Genomic DNA, 18,651 nt, shown 5'->3' on the forward strand with positions numbered 1-18,651 from the left:
GGAATTATTAGGAAAGGGATGGTGAATAAGACCGAAAATACTATAACGCCTCTGTACCGCTCCATGGTGCGACTGCACCCAAGTATTGCATTCAGTTCTGGTCATCTTTATCTCAAAAACGATATAATGGAATTAGACAAGGTTCAAAGAAGAGTGACCAAAATGAGAAAAGGGATAGAACGCCTCTCGTATGAGGATAGGGCTCTTCAGCTTGAAAAAGAGATGGACGAGGGGAGATATAATTGAGGTCTACAAAACAAGCAGAAGTACATCAATTTTTTACTCATTCTAAAAGTACAAAGAGTAGGGGACACTCGAGAAGGTTATATGGAAACACTTTTATAACAAACATGAGGAAATATTTTTTCACTCAACGAATAGTTAAGCAGTGGAACTCTTTGCCGGAGGATGTGGTAACAGCGGTTAGAGTATCTGGGTTTGAAAAAGGTTTGGACAACTTCCTGGAGGAAAAGTCCATAGTCTGCTATTGAGACAGGCATGGGGAGGCAACTGGTTGTCCTGGGATTTGTGGCATGGAGCACTGCCACGATTTGGGTTTCTGCCAGGTACTTGTGATCTGGCTTGGCCACTGCTGGAAACAGGATACTGGGCTAGATGGACCATTGGACTGACCCAGTATGGCTACTAAAAAAAAAGAAAAATCAGAGGCAAGGCTGGAGGTACGGCTGGAGACAAGGCTAGAGACAAGGCTTGGCCACTGTTGGAAACAAGGCTAGAGACAAGGTAGGAACAAGCTGAAGTGCAACACACACACACAAACATTAGAACTCACTAGAAGACCTCTGTTGCAAAGACACTGCTTGAATGTCCCATCGTTCCATATGAGTCCCCTCACTGATGATGTCACGATCTACCAGCCCGGAAGCAAAGCACTACTCTGTGCAAGCAAATTTCCTGTTTCTGAAGTAACAAACCATTGTTTATATACCTTTAACTAACTGTGTGTATGTGACCATTCTCACATCTGCTATCTCTGTCGCTGCCCCCCTTATTTAAAAACATCTGGCTTTACTTGTTCCTGCAAAACCAGTCTCATGACCTCCAACCACAAATCTTGCATGATAGTCCTTAATTAATTACAGAGTTAACTGCAATTAACTTGCAGCCCTAACTGTAACAAGTATAGGGGTGTGCTTGAAAATTCCATGTAATGAAGCCTGTGGCATGCACATTATCTTTTTTTCAGATTGCATTTCTTGGAACTTGAAGATTTTCTACCTCTCCATGCAATTTAGAGCAATCCCTTTGGACTGATTGATCAATGCTATTCTGGTGTTTTTCTCTTTTAGAACTATGTCCAGTTTCTTTACATCCAGCTTTATATCAGTTGGAATGGGGATGAGCCAGGTGCTGATAACCTCTTCATTCTCCAGCAATGTTGTAATATTTCTAAAGTTTTTAATGGATGAGACATGCCACTTTATTACGCCTTTCTGTATAGAAACTTTCAGCCATCAGACCTTTGAACCCAGCTATAAGATGAGGAACTCTTTCAAAAACTCTTTCTTGTAGAATCTACAGAAGTCTTACTAGTTTTTTCTATGCTTACTATGAATCATCTTGTTTCTAATACACTGTCCTGGACTGTAATTATCAATTGCTCAACCTATGCTTAAGGAGAGGCAAATTTAAACCTTTTTTATGTCCAGTTTTGTTCCATGAATGGTTGTGTTTCTCACTGTACTAATGAACCTGTCATTTGTTTATTCTTAATGTGGACTGCTTCATGAATTCTGAGATTATCTTTACGACTGAAGCTTTTATTACATTTAGAACACTGAAAAGGTTTCTCTCCAGTGTGGCTTCTTTCATGCATTCTGAAGTCATACCTTCGAGTGAAACTTTTATCACATTCAGGACATTTAAAAGGGTTTTCTCCAGTATGGGCTCTTTCATGCATTCTGAGGTCATACATTCGAGTGAATCTTTTATCACATTCAGGACATTTATATAGTTTCCCTCCAGTGTGGATTCTTTCATGTATTCTGAGATTATATTTTCGATTGAAGCTTTTATCACATTCAGAACATTTAAAAGGTTTTTCTCCAGTGTGTATTCTTTCATGTATTCTGAGGTTATATTTTTGAGTGAAGATTTTATTACATTCAGAACATTTAAATAGTTTCTCTCCAGTGTGGATTCTTTCATGATTTCTCAGTGTCCCTTTCCAGTTGAACCTTTTATCACATTCAGAACATTTAAAATGTTTTTTTCCAGTGTGGATTTTTTCATGGTTTCTTAGAGTCTCTTTTCGACTGAATCTTTTATCACATTCAGAACATTTAAAACGTTTTTCTCCAGTGTGGATTCTTTCATGTTTTCTCAGATCCGATTTGAAATTGAACCGTTTATCACACTCAGGACATTTAAATGGTTTCTCTCCAGTGTGGAGTCTTTCATGAATTTTGAGGCGATGTTTTTGAGTGAAGCTTTTAGTACATTCAGAACATTTAAAAGGCTTTTCTTCTAAGTGGATTCTTTCATAAATTCCAAGATCACTTTTTTCAGTGAAGCTCTTATCACATTCAGGCCATTTAAAAAGTTTTTCTGCAGTGTCAATTCTTTCATGAATTAGGAGTCTATATCCTTGATGGAAGCTTTTATCACATTCAGGATATTTATATAGTTTTCCTCCAGTATGGATGCTTTCATGTATTCTGAGATGATTTTTTCGAGTGAATCTTTTGTCACATTCAGAACACTTAAATGGTTTCTCTCCAGTGTGGAGTCTTTCATGACTTCTGAGATTACTTTTTTCATTGAAGCTTTTATCACATTCAGAACATTTAAAGGGTTTTTCTCCAGTGTGGGTTCTTTCATGAATTATGAGTTTATATTGCTGATGGAAGCTTTTATCACATTCAGAACATCTAAATCGTTTCTCTCCAGTGTGGAGTCTTTCATGCTTTTGTAAAGTTGATTTGGAGAGGAAACATTTATCACATTCAGAACATTTAAAAGGTTTTTGTCCAGTGTGGATTCTTTCATGTATTCTAAGGTAATTTTGACTGTAATGTTTATCACATACTGAACATTTCAATAGTTTCGCACCCTTGCGGTTCATTATATGTACTTGTTTCTTGCTTGTGTTGATTAATTCATATCTTTTCAGGTCACATATCTGACGATCATATACAGAAGAAGTAAAATATTTTACAGATTCAGTACAATGGAATGACTTGTTTTCTCTGTAAATTTCTTTTTGCCGTGTCAGGTCTGACTTCCCAATAAACCTTTCCTTGAATACGGTGCTCTGAAGAAGTGTTTCTCTAGGGGGTCTTTGATTTGGCTTGAGATTTGCACAGTGGGTGGAATTCCTTTCTTGTTCTATACCTTCCAGATGATCAACTGAAGGATCTGGGCTGTCTTTGTTTTTCCATTCTTCCCACTGCTGCCCATCATCTATAGGATAAAAATGAGAGTATGTATATAAATTATACAGCCACTGAGTAAAACATATATACATGTCATTTGCTTGGCTAAGGCTCATGTCACATAACAGGAAAAGGTGCTTCTTGTAGACAGGTGCAAGTGGGCATTGACACATGAACAGACAGAAACAGACAGACAATCTTGATCTCATCTGCTGGCTCTTGACATCTCATCCTCACTCCATTCTCAGCAGTGATTCCCTTAACTCTGATTATATTCACTGACTAAAAACTCTGAACACCCTGCTGGAGACCCAAACCTCACACCTGGTGGCTTAAGAGAACTGAATTGTAATTACTAAGAAAAAAAAATGTAACTGAAAATCACTAGTAATATTCAACATTCATGTGAAAATTACAGCCCGACTGAAACTGAATCTGTGGCCAAAATTGGCTACTCTGTGTTGGCCGATACTGAAGCTAAAAATGAAAATAGCTTTGCTCCTCTCCCTTCCCAACCAGAAAAGCCCCCCCTCCTGGGGGCAGAAGGCTAGGAGCAGTCCCCATCAGTGGCTGTGTAAAAATGGCTGCTGGGACCAGCTTTGCTCCTGCCCTTGCCAACTCCAATCTCTAAATGACTGCTGCTCGAAGTCCTGGCAGCCATTTTGATGCAGGGGCAGGTGTGGGCACCACTCCTGTCCCCATTAGCACCAACAACTGAGAGGGGAGCTGCCACTGATGGCTGGGTCTGGAAAGGGGGTCTTTCTGGTTGGGGGGAGCAGGGAGGGAGTGGAGGCTACACAGCACTGGCATTTTCTCCTGAAACTAGGTCAACCACATATTTCAGGCTGGTTTGGCGTAAAAGGGAAAGGGGACTTGATATACCGCCTTTCTGAGGTTTTTGCAACTACATTCAAAGCGGTTTACATATATTCAGGTACTTATTTTGTACCAGGGGCAATGGTTAAGTGACTTGCCCAGAGTCACAAGGAGCTGCAGAGGGAATCGAACTCACTAGGCCAAAAAAGCAGAAACTGAAACCAAAATGTGGTTGGCCTCTAGTGAAAAATGCAGAAATTCTCCACGCAACAAAGGAAGGATTTTATTATAAAGGAATTCTTGGCTCACTGCTTCTGGTATCAGTATCTTCCTCTCTACATTCCAGCTGGTTGCTGACAGGATCCTCTTCCATTTTCTGAATCTCTACTGTGGGCTCAGCAGTGTAATTTTGGCTGCCTGTAAAAGGAGTAGAAAAATTAAAGAAAAGCAACTTTTGGCTAAAACTGATGAGAATTTTATGAGCTTTGAAAATATAAGTATCCTGGTGGAAGGACCCTCTGTAGTTCTGAAAAGAAACCATGACCTTCAACACAGACAGGTACTATGGTAATGAAAACTGTGACATAATAATCCCTTTATTATACAATCTCACCTCTCTCCAAGTTGGGGCCATCAATGCAAGTCTTCCTGTTGTTGTTATTGCTATTAATGTCCAATATTGTTCTCCTTATACTGTCTGTCTCTCTGTCATTACAGGTTTTACTATTGCACTTTGCCTGATTTTCCTGTACTCTCACTGTAATTGGTACAAGGTGACGTCACCCTCCTGTGCTGATTTCATCTCACTTGGTGCAAGGTGCTTGCACTGCAGGTGCACGCCGAAGGAGCAGGTCATGCGACTCCTGCCTCCCTGCTCTATTTTGTTACTTATACTCTTTTTTTTCTTTTTTACCATCGATTGCCCCAACCTTTTCTCCCCTTGCCCAGATGGTCCCTCTCCGTTTGCTCCCATCACCACCGGCCCACATTCCCATATTGCTCCACCTCAGTTACCTCCCTTAAGACAAATTCAAACTTCCTCTCTCCAAATATGGATACTAGTGATCACCTTTCCTTTCCCTTCCTGCAGCTTCCTCTGGGGGTCTAACTGCTTCTATCCCTTGCTTACATTGAAGGGGAGGGTTCACTTTGCTTTTCCCTTCTTCATCCATCCATCCTGCCAATGTCATGTTGAGCTATTCTGCCTCACTCCCATCTGCTACTGCTGTAAATTTGACCATCCTTCCTGCTGATCCCAGTGGAGGTGATCTTTCCTCCTTTCCTCCAGCATCTTCCAGTACAACCATCCTGCCTGCCTCTCTCCATCTAGCAGCGCTGTGTGGCGCAAAGAGAATAAAACCCACAACTTGCTGGGTGGGACGAAAGTTCAGCATCATGGAGTGGCACTGAGATAGGTTATAAATAATGAGAGATATTAAAAAAAAAGATTATTAAAACTGATAAAGAACGGGAAGAGAGACAGCCACAGGGAAACTAATGGGTAAGAAGGTAAAATTATGTATCATACCTGATAATTTTCTTTCCATTAATCATAGCTGATCAATCCATAGACTGGTGGGTTGTGTCCATCTACCAGCAGGTGGAGATAGAGAGCAATCCTTTTGCCTCCCTATATGTGGTCATGTGCTGCCGGAAACTCCTCAGTATGTCGATATCAAAGCTCCATCCGCAGGACTCAGCACTTAGAGAATTACACCCACAAAGGGACACTCTGCCCAGCTCACCACCGCCGAAACGGGGGAAGGGAATCAACCCAGCTCATTCCCACACAAGTGGGGGAGGGGAATCCGTCCAGCTCATCCCCGCGGAGCGGGGGAGGGACACCAAACCCGCCGATGCGGGGGGATCTGGCTTATCCTGTGACCGCAACTGTGGGAGGAGCTGGCTGACCCTAACACCGCCGAAGCGGGAGGGATATAATGCTATCCTACTGTTGCACGAAGCGGGAGGGAGCGCCGTTTAGGTCTCAATCCAGCCCCGTAAAACGGAGGGGAGAGGAATGCAGCAGCTCACTGTAACACAAAATCGTCTCAACTCCAGAAGAATTCAATCGAAAAAACTTGAACACGAGGATCCTCCTGAACAGGAACTGAAGACTAAACTTGAAACTGAAATGCAACCAGAATATAAACAGTACAGATATCTGGGAGGGGCTATGGATTGATCAGCTATGATTAATGGAAAGAAAATTATCAGGTATGATACATAATTTTACCTTCCATATCATCATGCTGATCAATCCATAGACTGGTGGGATGTACCGAAGCAGTACTCACCCAGGGCGGGACATAGAAATCCCTGACCGCAACACTGAAGCTCCAAACCGGGCCTTCCGCCCGAGCAGCCACAGCCAAGCGGTAATGACGGGAGAAGGTATGAGCCGATGCCCAAGTTGCCGCCTTACAAATCTCTTCCAAGGAGACGGACCCGGCCTCTGCCATCGAGGCCGCCTGTGCTCTAGTGGAGTGAGCCTTCAGCTGGATAGGCGGCATCTTCCCCGCGGCCACATAAGCCGCTGCAATGGTTTCCTTGACCCATTGTGCCACTGTAGGCTTGGATGCCTGCAGACCCTTACGAGGACCTGCGAACAGCACAAACAGATGATCCGACTTCCGGAAATCATTGGTCACTTCCAAGTATCTGATGATGACTCATCTCACATCCAGATATTTGAGAGCAGAGTACTCCTCTGGGTAGTCCTCCCTACGAAAGGAGGGTAGGCAGAGCTGCTGATTCACATGGAAACGAGAAACAATCTTGGGCAGGAAGGAAGGCACCGTGCGAATAGACACTCCTGCTTCAGTGAACTGCAGGAAGGGTTCCCTGGAGCTCGGAAACTCGTCTGGCTGAAATGATAGCCACCAAAAAGACTGCTTTCAACGTCAGGTCTTTCGGAGATGCCCTTGACAAGGGTTCAAAAGGCGGCTTCTGTAAGGCTCTTAGCACTAGATTGAGATTCCACGCAGGCACCACCGAGTGCAGAGGAGGGAGTAGGTGATTAACTCCCTTGAGAAAGCGCACCACATCTGGCTGCGAGGCCAGGGAAGCACCCTTCAGGCGACCCCTGAAGCAAGCCAGAGCTGCTACCTGGACTTTACGGGAACTGAGCGACAGGCCTTTCTCCAGACCTTCTTGCAGGAACGCCAACACTGAAGAAATTGGAGCAGTGAAGGGAGAAAGAGAGCCTGCCTCACACCACGATGCAAAGGTACGCCAAACCCTGGCGTAAGCAGTAGAAGTAGAGCGCTCCCTCGCTCTCAGCATAGTGGCGATGACCTTGTCTGAGAAGCCCTTCTTCCTCAGACGCTGCCGCTCAATAGCCAGGCCGTAAGACCAAAGGGGGAGGGATCCTCCATCACCACGGGACCCTAATGCAACAGGCCCTGCTCCGCTGTCAGCCACAGAGGGCCGTCCACCGAGAGCCTGATCAAGTCCGCATACCAGGGACGTCTGGGCCAGTCTGGACATACCAGGATTATCCGACCCAGATGCTTTGCCACCCGGTCTAGCACCCTGCCCAACATGGGCCAGGGCGGGAACACATAGAGAAGCTCCTGTGTCGGCCACCGTTGGAGAAGAGCATCTACTCCCAAAGAGCGAGGATCCCGTCCTCTGCTGAAAAGCGCGGCACTTGGCAATTGGCCGATGACGCCATCAGATCTATGCTCGGCTGGCCCCAGCGCTTCGTGATGTCCAAGAACGCCTGAGCCGATAGCTGCCACTCTCCGGGATTCAAAGGTATGGTGACTGAGAAAGTCCGCCTTGACATTCATGACTCCCGCAATGTGGGCCGCCGACAGCTGTTCCAGGTTCGCTTCTGCCCACTGGCAAAGCTTCATGGCCTCCTTGGCTAGAGGGGCGCTCTTGGTACCTCCCTGGCGATTGACATAGGCCACAGCCGTGGCATTGTCCGACAGGACCCGTACTGGCTTCACCGTCAGTACCGGGAGAAACTCCAAAAGTGCCAACCGAATGGCTCTGAGTTCCAGGAGGTTGATAGACCACTTTGCCTCTGCAGGAAACCAGAGTCCCTGCGCTGTCCTTCCCAAGCAGTGGGCTCCCCAGCCCGTCAAAGAGGCGTCTGTCGTGACGACAACCCACTCCGGGATCAAAAGAGGCATTCCTGCGGACAGCTTGTCTGTCCTCAGCCACCAGCTCAGCGCCTTGCACACCGCTGGATCCAAGGGAAGGCACACAGCGTAATCCTCCAACACTGGAGTCCATCGCTGCAGCAGAGAGAGCTGTAGAGGTCCCATATGGGCCCTGGCCCAGGGCACTACTTCCATCGTGGCCGTCATAGAGCCCAACAGTTGCACATAGTCCCAAGCCCAAAGAGGAGAGGCTACTAGGAACTGGTCCACCTGAGCCTGAAGCTTGACAATCCGATTGTCTGGCAGGAACACTCTGCTCACTTGGGTGTCGAAACGAACTCCCAGATACTTCAGGGACTGAGTCGGGCGCAGCTGGCTTTTCTCCCAGTTGATGATCCACCCCAGGGAGCTCAAAAGAGCAATCACCCGGTCTACAGCTCTGCCGCACTCTGCATAAGAGGGGGCTCGGATCAACCAGTCGTCCAGATAAGGATTGACTTGTACTCCTTCCTTTTGTAAGAAGGCCGCAATGACCACCATTACTTTGGAGAAGGTCCGCGGAGCAGTAGCCAACCTGAACGGGAGGGCTCTGAACTGGAAGTGTCGGCCCAAGACTGCAAAACGCAGAAAGCGTTGATGAGGAGGCCAGATGGGAATATGCAAGTAAGCTTCCTTGATGTTCAAGGATGCCAGGAACTCTCCTGCCTTCACTGCCGCTATAACAGAGTGGAGAGTCTCCATTCAGAAGTGTCGAACTTTCAAGGCCCGATTGATCCCTTTGAGGTCGAGGATAGGCCGCACAGAACCTTTCTTTGGTACCACAAAGTAAATGGAGTAACGTCCCTTGCCAAGCTGATCTTCTGGCACCGGAACGACCGCACCCAGGCGGATCAGATTGTCCAACATCTGCTGCACTGCCACAGCTTTGACCAGAGACTTGCAGGGAGAGTGCACAAACCCGTCTCTTAAGGGTCAGCAGAACTCTAGCTTGTAGCCGTCTCTGATGACTTCCAGCACCCAAGCGTCTGAAGTTACCCTGGTCCACTAGCCCAGAAACCAGGATAGGCGTCCTCCAATCTGCTCTGGGCCATGGACCAGGGCCCCGTCATTGGGTACGAGACCCTGGGGGAGGACCGGAGGACGCACCTCTGGGACGGCCGTCTCTGCGAAAGGAATGCTGCTTGGGGGAGAAGTTCCTCTTGAAGGAAGAGGGGGCAGAGAAGCCCGACTTGCCCGGGCTTCCTGAAACCGTCCTTTGGAGGAACCGGGGCTGGCACCACCGGCCCGAGCCCTGACCTCCGGTAACCTCTTGCCCTTGGACGTGCCAAGATCGGTCACAATCTTGTCCAGCTCGACCCCAAAGAGCAGCTTGCCTTTAAAAGGCAACTTAGCCAGGCGAGACTTAGAGGTGTGGTCAGCAGACCAATGCTTCAGCCAAAGCCAGCGCCGAGCAGAGACTGTCTGAGCCATACCTTTAGCTGAGGCTCTCAAGACATCATACAGCAAGTCTGCCAAGTAGGCCAAGCCCGATTCCAGGGCTGGCCAATCAGCCCTCAAGGAAGGATCCGAGGGGGAAGCCCGCTGCACAATCGTCAGGCACGCCCTGGCCACATAGGAGCCGCAAACTGAGGCCTGCAAACTTAAAGCAGCCTCCAATCTTCTGTCTTGGGTGTCCTTTAGGGCTGTGCCACCTTCCACCGGCAACGCCGTTTTCTTAGTCACCGCAGTGATTAAGGAATCCACGGTAGGCCAAAGAAAGGCCTCCCGTTTGCCTTCAGGCAGAGGATAGAGGCGGGACCTAGCCCTAGCCACTTTGAGGCTCGCTTCTGGGACATCCCATTGAGCCGAAATCAAGGTGCGCATGGCCTCATGCACGTGGAAGGTTCTAGGCGGGCGCTTCGTCCCTAGCATAATGGCAGAACCAGCAGAGGCTGAGGGAGAGACGTCCTCCGGAGAGGAAATCTTCAAAATGCTCATGGCCTGAACTAACAGGTTGGGCAAATCCTCTGAGCGAAAGATCCGCGCTGCAGAGGGGTCATCCGCTCCATCCGAGCGGGAATCCGTCTCCTCCAAGGAATCCCCAAAGGACCGTTGGGAGAACTCAGATACGTTGCCCTCATCTACATCAGAGGAGACAGAGTCCTCTAGGGCCTGGAAATCCACCCGAGGGCGCTTGCTTCCGGAGGCCTCAACCCCTTTATCAGACAGGGGAGCAGGGGCAGCGTTTTGCATAAGAAAAGCCCGATGCAACAGCAAAATGAACTCAGGGGAGAAACCCCCCAGACTGTGCACTTCTGCAGCCTGGGCCACTGCCCTAGACGCACCCTCAACCGGCGCTCGCAAGAGCGGGGGAGAAACATGCTGCGCATCCAAAATGGCGTCCGGCGCGAAACTTCAAGGAGCCGTGCGGGAAGAACGACGCTTAACTTTTGCCGCTTTCTTGCCGTCGCCCGAATCAAGGGTGACCATAGCATTAACGTCTCCCACCTCGAAGGCGGCCCAAGAAGAAGCCGTCCGAGCAGAGTGGCTGGCCAAAATGGGGGGGGGGGGGGGGGGGGGAGCAGCGGGGGATGGGCGCTTATGGCGGGAAAAACCGCCGCACCGGAGGAAGAACCGGGACACTGACCGGACTCCAAACTGACGCCCAAAAAAGGCGATTCAGGCTTTGAAACCCCCGCATCCCCGCTAGACGCGCACACACAGTCCGGGGAGGGATTCTTCGCGCCTTCGCCCTCCGACGCCATAAGCCACGTGGAGACCGATCGGGGAATCCCCTGCCCGCTACAAAAGGTAAAAATTACCTGCTCCTTGCTCCTCGCTGTAACGAACTGGTGTCCCAGTGTGCAGCTGCAATAAACGCTGATATAAACGTTGAAATAAACGCCCTTAAAGGACGTCCAAATTTTTTTTTTTTTTAACGGAGCCAGCGGGAGGGGGGAGAAAAGGAGGGACCTGGCACCACCAGGTTTGTACTTGCTCAAGAAGAGCCCTCAACCCCAGATACTCAACAAAACCTAAGAATTAGGCTTGGAGACCTAGCCAGAGCTGCTGCTGTGTGTGACCATCACCTGCTGAGATAGAGAGCATACTGAGGAGTTTCCGGCAGCACATGACCACATATAGGGAGGCAAAAGGCTTGCTCTCTATCTCCACCTGCTGGTAGATGGACACAACCCACCAGTCTATGGATTGATCAGCATGATGATATGGAATAAGAGTAAGAAAAGAAACGAAAGGCAAAAAAAAAAGAAGAAAAAAAGGCAGATCAGATAATGAAAGGAGAAAATGAGAAAGAAAGGAAGTAGAACAATGAAACACATTATCCACAAAGCAAAGCTCAGAAGCAGGGGCCGTGATTAGAAACCTCATTCTCATGGTGCCTGGTCCAAATGAATCATTTTCATGTAAGAAAACTCTGTATCGCCTCACTACTAGCTTTAATTCAAGCTACATCATATGCTTCATGGAATTCCTCACATGTGCCTGTGGTGGTCAGATTTCCTCTTTCCTCCGATTCCTGAGGTTCAATCCCAAATCCCTCTTGCTCAAATCGGATTAAAACATCAGGCTTGACATTGTAGAAGCCTAATATAGAAAAAAGACAATAAAATATATTTAAAACAAGTTACTGAATAGCCTGTGTAAGTGCTCAGAATTATACTGTTTTCATAGGCAGTGCCATCAGAACAGAGCTAAGAGGGGTGCTGCTATACTAATAATCATCAGAAATATATTCTAGCACTTTCATGATCATTTTAATACTATGGTGGGCAGCTCCTTTCCTCAAGAGCTATAAACAGCTTTGCGGTGCTGCCGTACTGATCATCATCAGAAATATATTCTAGCAATTCCATGATCATTTTAATACTATGGTAGACAACTCCTTTCCTCGAGAGCTACAAACAGCTCTGTGGTGGATACTGAAACTGAATAAACATAATGAAAATTTCTGTCATCAGGAGTTTTATTTTTTTTTTCCCTGTTGGCTCAGGTTATTCTTCATCTACTACTACTACTACTATTTAGCATTTCTATAGCGCTACAAGGCATACGCAGCGCTGCACAAACATAGAAGAAAGACAGTCCCTGCTCAAAGAGCTTACAATCTAATAGACAAAAAATAAATAAAGTAAGCAAATCAAATCAATTAATGTGAACGGGAAGGAAGAGAGGAGGGTAGGTGGAGGCGAGTGGTTACAAGTGGTTACGAGTCAAAAGCAATGTTAAAGAGGTGGGCTTTTTAGTCTAGATTTAAAGGTGGCCAAGGATGGGGCAAGACGTAGGGGCTCAGGAAGTTTATTCCAGGCGTAGGGTGCAGCGAGACAGAAGGCGCGAAGTCTGGAGTTGGCAGTAGTGGAGAAGGGAACAGATAAGAAGGATTTATCCATGGAGCGGAGTGCACGGGAAGGGGTGTAGGGAAGGACGAGTGTGGAGAGATACTGGGGAGCAGCAGAGTGAATACATATATAGGTTAGTAGAAGAAGTTTGAACAGGATGCGAAAACGGATAGGGAGCCAGTGAAGGGTCTTGAGGAGAGGGGTAGTATGAGTAAAGCGACCCTGGCGGAAGATGAGACGGGCAGCAGAGTTTTGAACCGACTGGAGAGGGGAGAGGTGACTAAGTGGGAGGCCAGCAAGAAGCAGATTGCAGTAGTCTAAACGAGAGGTGACAAGGGTGTGGATGAGGGTTTTGGTAGAGTGCTCGGAAAGAAAGGGGCGGATTTTACGGATGTTGTAAAGAAAGAAACGACAGGTCTTGGCAATCTGCTGGATATGAGCAGAGAAGGAGAGAGAAGAGTCAAAGATGCCTCATACTAAAAGGAAGGGGATAGTGAAATGCCAGACGCCAATGGCATGAACTTCCTCCCCGTCCCAACAAACACTAGATCGATTTGCAACGCTTATTCCCATTGCAAAGACGAACGAATCTGATTTGAGGGCCGTAGGAGGAGCTATGGCCCTTTCGGAGTTAGAAACATCTCTTTCGCCGCCAGATAATCGACTTCCGTGTCCCGCACTCATGGGACAGAGTGAGGAGGTTCAGGCCAGTACGGAAGTCGTCAAAGGCCAAACCTCGGATGGCGTTAACCCTGCCTGGAGCACTGAGGAAACAACTTTGGAGGAATTTCCTCCCGCGGATATTACCCTACAGGCGATATGGAAGGCACTTCAGGGCTTGAATCAGACTGTATTAAAATCTGCTTGGGATACCTCTAAGCTAGCGAGTAAAATTGATTAATTGACTTCTTCTTTAGAAAAGACTAAGCAGGAGACAGCCCTTCAAATTGAACAGTTTCAGCAAGAAGTAAAATCATTAAAAACAGTGACTGAATCTCTGATAACAGATAAAATGACTATACACAGAAAAAATAGAACAAATGGAAAATTTCAACAGAAGACTGAATTTAAGAATATTAAATTTTCCATGGATTAAAGAACTGAGTTCTACTGAACTATTCAAAAAATACCTACAAGAAATTCTGCTGTATCCGGATTCAGCTATTCCTCCTTTAAATAAAACTTATTATTTACCAATTCCACAGCAAGCTGAACCTGGTGATAGTGGTAATAAAATTGTTAATTCAAGGAATTTACCTTCTGATCAACAAAACCCACGGGATCTGTTGGATATATCGTTAATATTAGAAACATCTCTATCTGAAATAGAACAACGTAGAACTCTTTTGGTTTCATTTGTTTTCGAACAGGATTTGAATTCAGTGCTGAAACTATATTTTAAGAATTCCTTGAAAACTTTTTGTGGTCAAAGAGTATGGGTATATCCCGATGTCTGTAAAACAACTCAAGATAGAAGGAAAACATTCTTGCTGTACAGAGAGGAGACCCGAGCTTTGGGGGCAACATATTTGCTTGCATACCCATGTAAATGTCTGATTAAATATATGGGTATACAATATACTTTTTTTGAGCCAGAACATCTTAAAGCATTTTTGGAAATGAAAAAAGTAGCCATTAGACCTAAAGAGTAAGTGATGATGTCACCTGATTATTAAAGATATAAGGGAATATATTAAGGCCAGGCCATATACTTTGTTTTTTTTTCCTTATGATCTCCTATTATCTAAATCACTCCCCCCCCCCCTTAATTTTAATTGTGGTCTAAAGAATTGTATAACTTGTTTTTCCTAATGGGTTCAGTATATGCACCCGTAATTTCAGAACTTATAACAAATGTTTTTGTTTTTTGTTTTTTTTGTATCCAAGTCATACAATGTGTTTCAATTGCATGTTAATCGTGTAAGAAATGATAAACCAATAAATAAAAAAAAAAAAAAAAGGTCCCTTTCCCGTTCAGTATTTTATGGTAGTGTTAGGAGATTAGCAGCGTGCTGATGGCGACTGGCAGCAGCCCTCAGACACCGGATATACCTAAGCTAACACAAGAGTGACTGGATGACTTGCGCAGAGTTCTTCTGAGGGGAGATCAGAGACCACTTGTAGGCAGGGTCAAATGCCACACCAATTGAGATCTGGCAGATCTACATGGTAAAGTGACAGCGGCTGGACTAATAGCGGTGAGAGGTACGGGGAACAGCAGCATGAGAAGTGGGAATTCCAACTACAGGAAATGAAACTGGAGATGGAAATGCCTCGTATCCAAAGCTCCAGCCCAACCTCCGTGCCAAGGCCAGAGATAGGATCCACAGCCCGGATTGGGCCCAACTTGTTTACGCAGTTTGATGATGCCCAAGGTGAAACTGATGGCTATCTAACTGCTTTTGAAAAGATTTGCCACCTCAATTAGATTCCTCAGAAAGACTGGGTGTGCTATTTGGGAGGAAAGCTCACTGGTAGAGCATTTGAGGCATTCCAGGGACTGTCCATGGAGACGTGCTCCCAGTTTGAGGAGCTCCGCAAAGCTTTGTTGAACCGTTATGCTACTACCCCAGCGATCTACAGAGTAAAGTTCCGGACTTTGCAAAGGGGGCAGATGATACTCACAGCGAGTTTGTGATTCAGCTAAGATACCAGCATCAGCGGTGGCTCAGTGGAGCTGAGATTAAAACCCTGGAGGACTGCCAAAACCTGCTGGTCCTGGAGCAGTTTCTTCAGCGTTGTTGTCCAGAGGTGAGGGAACATGTTCAAAATCACCAGCCCCATACCCCAGAGAAGGCGGCTGAGTTGGTTGACATCTTTTTGGCTAACCGTACCTGGTTGGCAAAGAGAAGCCGTCCTTATCCGCAGCAGCCAGGGCCCCAAGCCAAATATCCCTGTAACCTCAGAGACTGTCAGTAAACCCTCCAGTGCTCCCCAAAAGACTTTAGGCATGAGTGTCCTTGTTATCAGTGTGAGTGTACAGGACATTTCAAAACAGACTGCCCAGATAACTCCAAGCATGGGGGCTTATGTGGGTGGCTCCAGTCCCACGAAGGAGGCTCACGCAGTTGGTGCCACACAGAAAGTTACTGCTCAGTCATCAAAGTAAGGAAGCAGATGAGTTTCCACAACACTACAGCACCCCAGTAACTATGAATCAGAACCAGGTGGCTGGCCTTGTGGACAATGGCTCTACCTGAAACTAATGGGTTGGTGGAGAGATTTAATCCTAGTCCTCAGGACTCCCACCTCCACCAGGTGCCTCCTCCGCCTCCACAGGAAGCTTATTCTATCCAAAGTAGGGAAAGAGACAGTGGGAGGAGGAGAAAGGATGACGGCCTCTTATCCCACCAGTGCTCAATTCCTAAATGGTCCAGGCTGTCCTTAGTAAATGTGTCCAGGAGGAATTTTAAACTTACTTGTTACAGAAGGGTGAGTCTGTTCGGACATCTCTGATTCAAGATGATCCATGAGGGGGAGATCTTCCTCTTGTTTAACACTCAGTGAGAATACAGATGTTACAATCGGAAGGCCTGTTATAAAAAAAAACCACATCTAAAATGATTCACCAAAGATCAGATAATATTAAATTAGGAAACAGATTGTAAGTCTCCAAAAATGTGAAGTGAATGTCCTATTTCCTGTGATCTGAAAATGTGGAGCCCTTTAAATCAAAAACCATTTGCTTACTCTTGGTGGGGTCACTCAGGTTTTCTTTTCCCTCCTGCTCAACGTGTTGAGTGAAGTATTTCTCATCTTCCTTTTTAATCTTGAATATAACATCAGGATTAACAATCGAATAACCTGTCAATAAGAAGTAGGAAAATGACATGTTCAAGTGTACAGCGCTGCGTACGTCTAATAGCGCTATAGAAATGATAAGTAGTAGTAGTAGTAAATTGTATTTCTAGAATCCCTGGGGAGTTTCTCCCTGTGTTTTGTTCTGATGGAGCAGTGTGTGAGTGTCTGCAGGGAGGTGAGCATATATATTTATCTTTGGCTGTGTATTTTGTTGGGAGAGAGGAGGGAGTTGCAGCCTGTCACTTCATTAAGATTAAACACTGGAGGTTTGCTGGTACAGGCATTTCTATTCCTGACCCCCTAGGTGGAGGCACTACAGGTGTCAATCTTCTCTGTGACATCTGGTTACTATCTAAAGGGGGTAACACATTGCACAGTACAGGTGACTAATGTACAGCTGACATGTCAGGCCCTTAACACAGAAGTTGCAGTTCTCTGCAAGAAATCTGAGAGGCAAATCCTCCCTCTTGTCTTCAGTAACAAATTTTTGTTGTACTAAAAAGGGAAACAGAAATAAATAGGAAACAGTAGAACAGCCAACCAAACAGCAGCAGTGATCCAAGGACAAACACAGAGTTTATCCAAATGTCAACTTTAATAGACACAGGACTCAACCTGGCCAAGTTTGGGGAAAACCTTCGGCAGGGGTCATACAGGTTTCCACAACACATTCACAGATTCAAAGCATGTACTGCAATACCTGCATTTAAAAGAAAAGGGAGGTCCAATGTCAAAAGTAAAAGAATGCAGCCAACAGCATCTGCATAGAAAAAGCTCTGGTCCAATTCCAAAAGTCAGTAACCACCAAGTGTCAACTTGGCCAGGTTGGGTCCTGTTTCCATTACAGTTGACTCTTGCTGTGTTTGTCCTTCCTTGGATCGCTTCTGCTGTTTGGCTGTCTGTATAGAAAAAGGAGACAGACTTCAGCTGGTCTCATGTGAAGCTTATAGCTTAAACTGTATATTTTATCCTACAGTACAGAGCAGCACCTTTTGCAAAACCTACAGTAGTAGCTGTTTCACTAGCTTTCGTTGGCTATGGGGTGGCATCAGAAGCCAGGTTCTAAATTTCAGGTGCCCATGGGACCAAGTACCTGTGATTTTTATACCACTGATTCCTTAATGTGCCTGTGTGGTACATGATACAGAAGACATATTTACCTCGTGATTTGAGGATGTCATGAATCTCCTTGATGACCTTCTTGTACAGCTCTTTCTGCCTTTCTCCCAGAATGTCCCACTCCACTTCCAAAAAATAAGCAGCAACATCCTTGAATGTGACCAATGCCTGGAACAGCAAACAGGACACCCTCAGCCACAGTTTCATTATGATGTTTGTGTCATAGACTTGGTTATATGACCTCTGTCAGTGACAGGGGTGTAGCCAGACACCCAACTTTGGGCAGGCCTGAGCCCAACGTGGTGGACACGACAACCCTGCCTGGCATCTCTCCCTCCTCCCGCTCCTCAGGTGATTGGGGAGTCAATTAACTCCACTCTCCCAACTCTCCTCAATACCTTTAAATCCTTTAGGATCCCCACCAGCTATGTCACTGCTGGTTGGGACTCAGTCCAGTGGGTGGGCCTTTTCCCACCTAGGCCCACTGAGGTCAGATCTCCTATAGAGATTTGTTTCCTTAACTATCTAGTATTGTGTATAAATTGTCAGGTTGCCATTGACAGTGGAAATCTCAAGGTGGAGTTACAGGAATCAGGATCAAAGATTTTTGGCCTGTGTGGGATGGGTGAAGGAGGAGGCAGCCGTAGATCAAGAGGAGGAAGGGAGAGAGGCTGCTGGGTTGGTGTCTGAAGGAAGGAACATACCATATTTTTCGGACTATAAGACGCACTTTTTTCCCCCCAAATTTGGGAGGAAAATGTGGGGTGCGTCTTATAGTCCGAAGGTAGCGATTTCCCTCCCTCCTGCCCTCCCCCCCCGAGTTCAGGATCGCCCTCCCTCCCCCCGAGTTCGGGATCGCCCTCCCCCTGGCCCTGTCACCACTTCTCCCTACTCACGTCATGCGATCTTCCCTGGTGGTCTAGTGACGTCGGGGCAGGAAAGAGCCCCCTCTTTCCTGCCCAGCGCGCTGCTCTCCGTCCTCCTGTATGCAGCCTGACGGTCTCGGCGAGACTCAAAATGGCCGCCGAGACTTCAATTCTCGGTGGCCATTTTGAATCTCGCTGAGACCGT

At 46.4% G+C, this 18,651-nt stretch overlaps 1 protein-coding gene across 1 annotated transcript in view; it reads right to left on the reverse strand.

Annotated features, from left to right (window-relative positions):
- Positions 1 to 937: 937 nt before the first annotated feature.
- The window catches only part of LOC115464537 (zinc finger protein 845-like), a 924,208-nt gene continuing 906,494 nt past the window's right edge, over positions 938 to 18,651 (reverse strand). Inside the window, exons 10-14 of the mRNA XM_030194903.1 lie at positions 17,622 to 17,748; positions 16,080 to 16,193; positions 11,801 to 11,908; positions 4,521 to 4,628; positions 938 to 3,423 (exon numbers count right to left, since the gene is read on the reverse strand). Coding sequence (XP_030050763.1) covers positions 1,697 to 3,423; positions 4,521 to 4,628; positions 11,801 to 11,908; positions 16,080 to 16,193; positions 17,622 to 17,748 — 2,184 coding nt within the window. The 3' untranslated portion in view covers positions 938 to 1,696. The remainder of the gene's footprint in view (positions 3,424 to 4,520; positions 4,629 to 11,800; positions 11,909 to 16,079; positions 16,194 to 17,621; positions 17,749 to 18,651) is intronic.

The sequence above is a fragment of the Microcaecilia unicolor genome, chromosome 3 (assembly GCF_901765095.1).
Source record: "Microcaecilia unicolor chromosome 3, aMicUni1.1, whole genome shotgun sequence".
NCBI classification, from domain to species: Eukaryota; Metazoa; Chordata; class Amphibia; order Gymnophiona; family Siphonopidae; genus Microcaecilia; species Microcaecilia unicolor.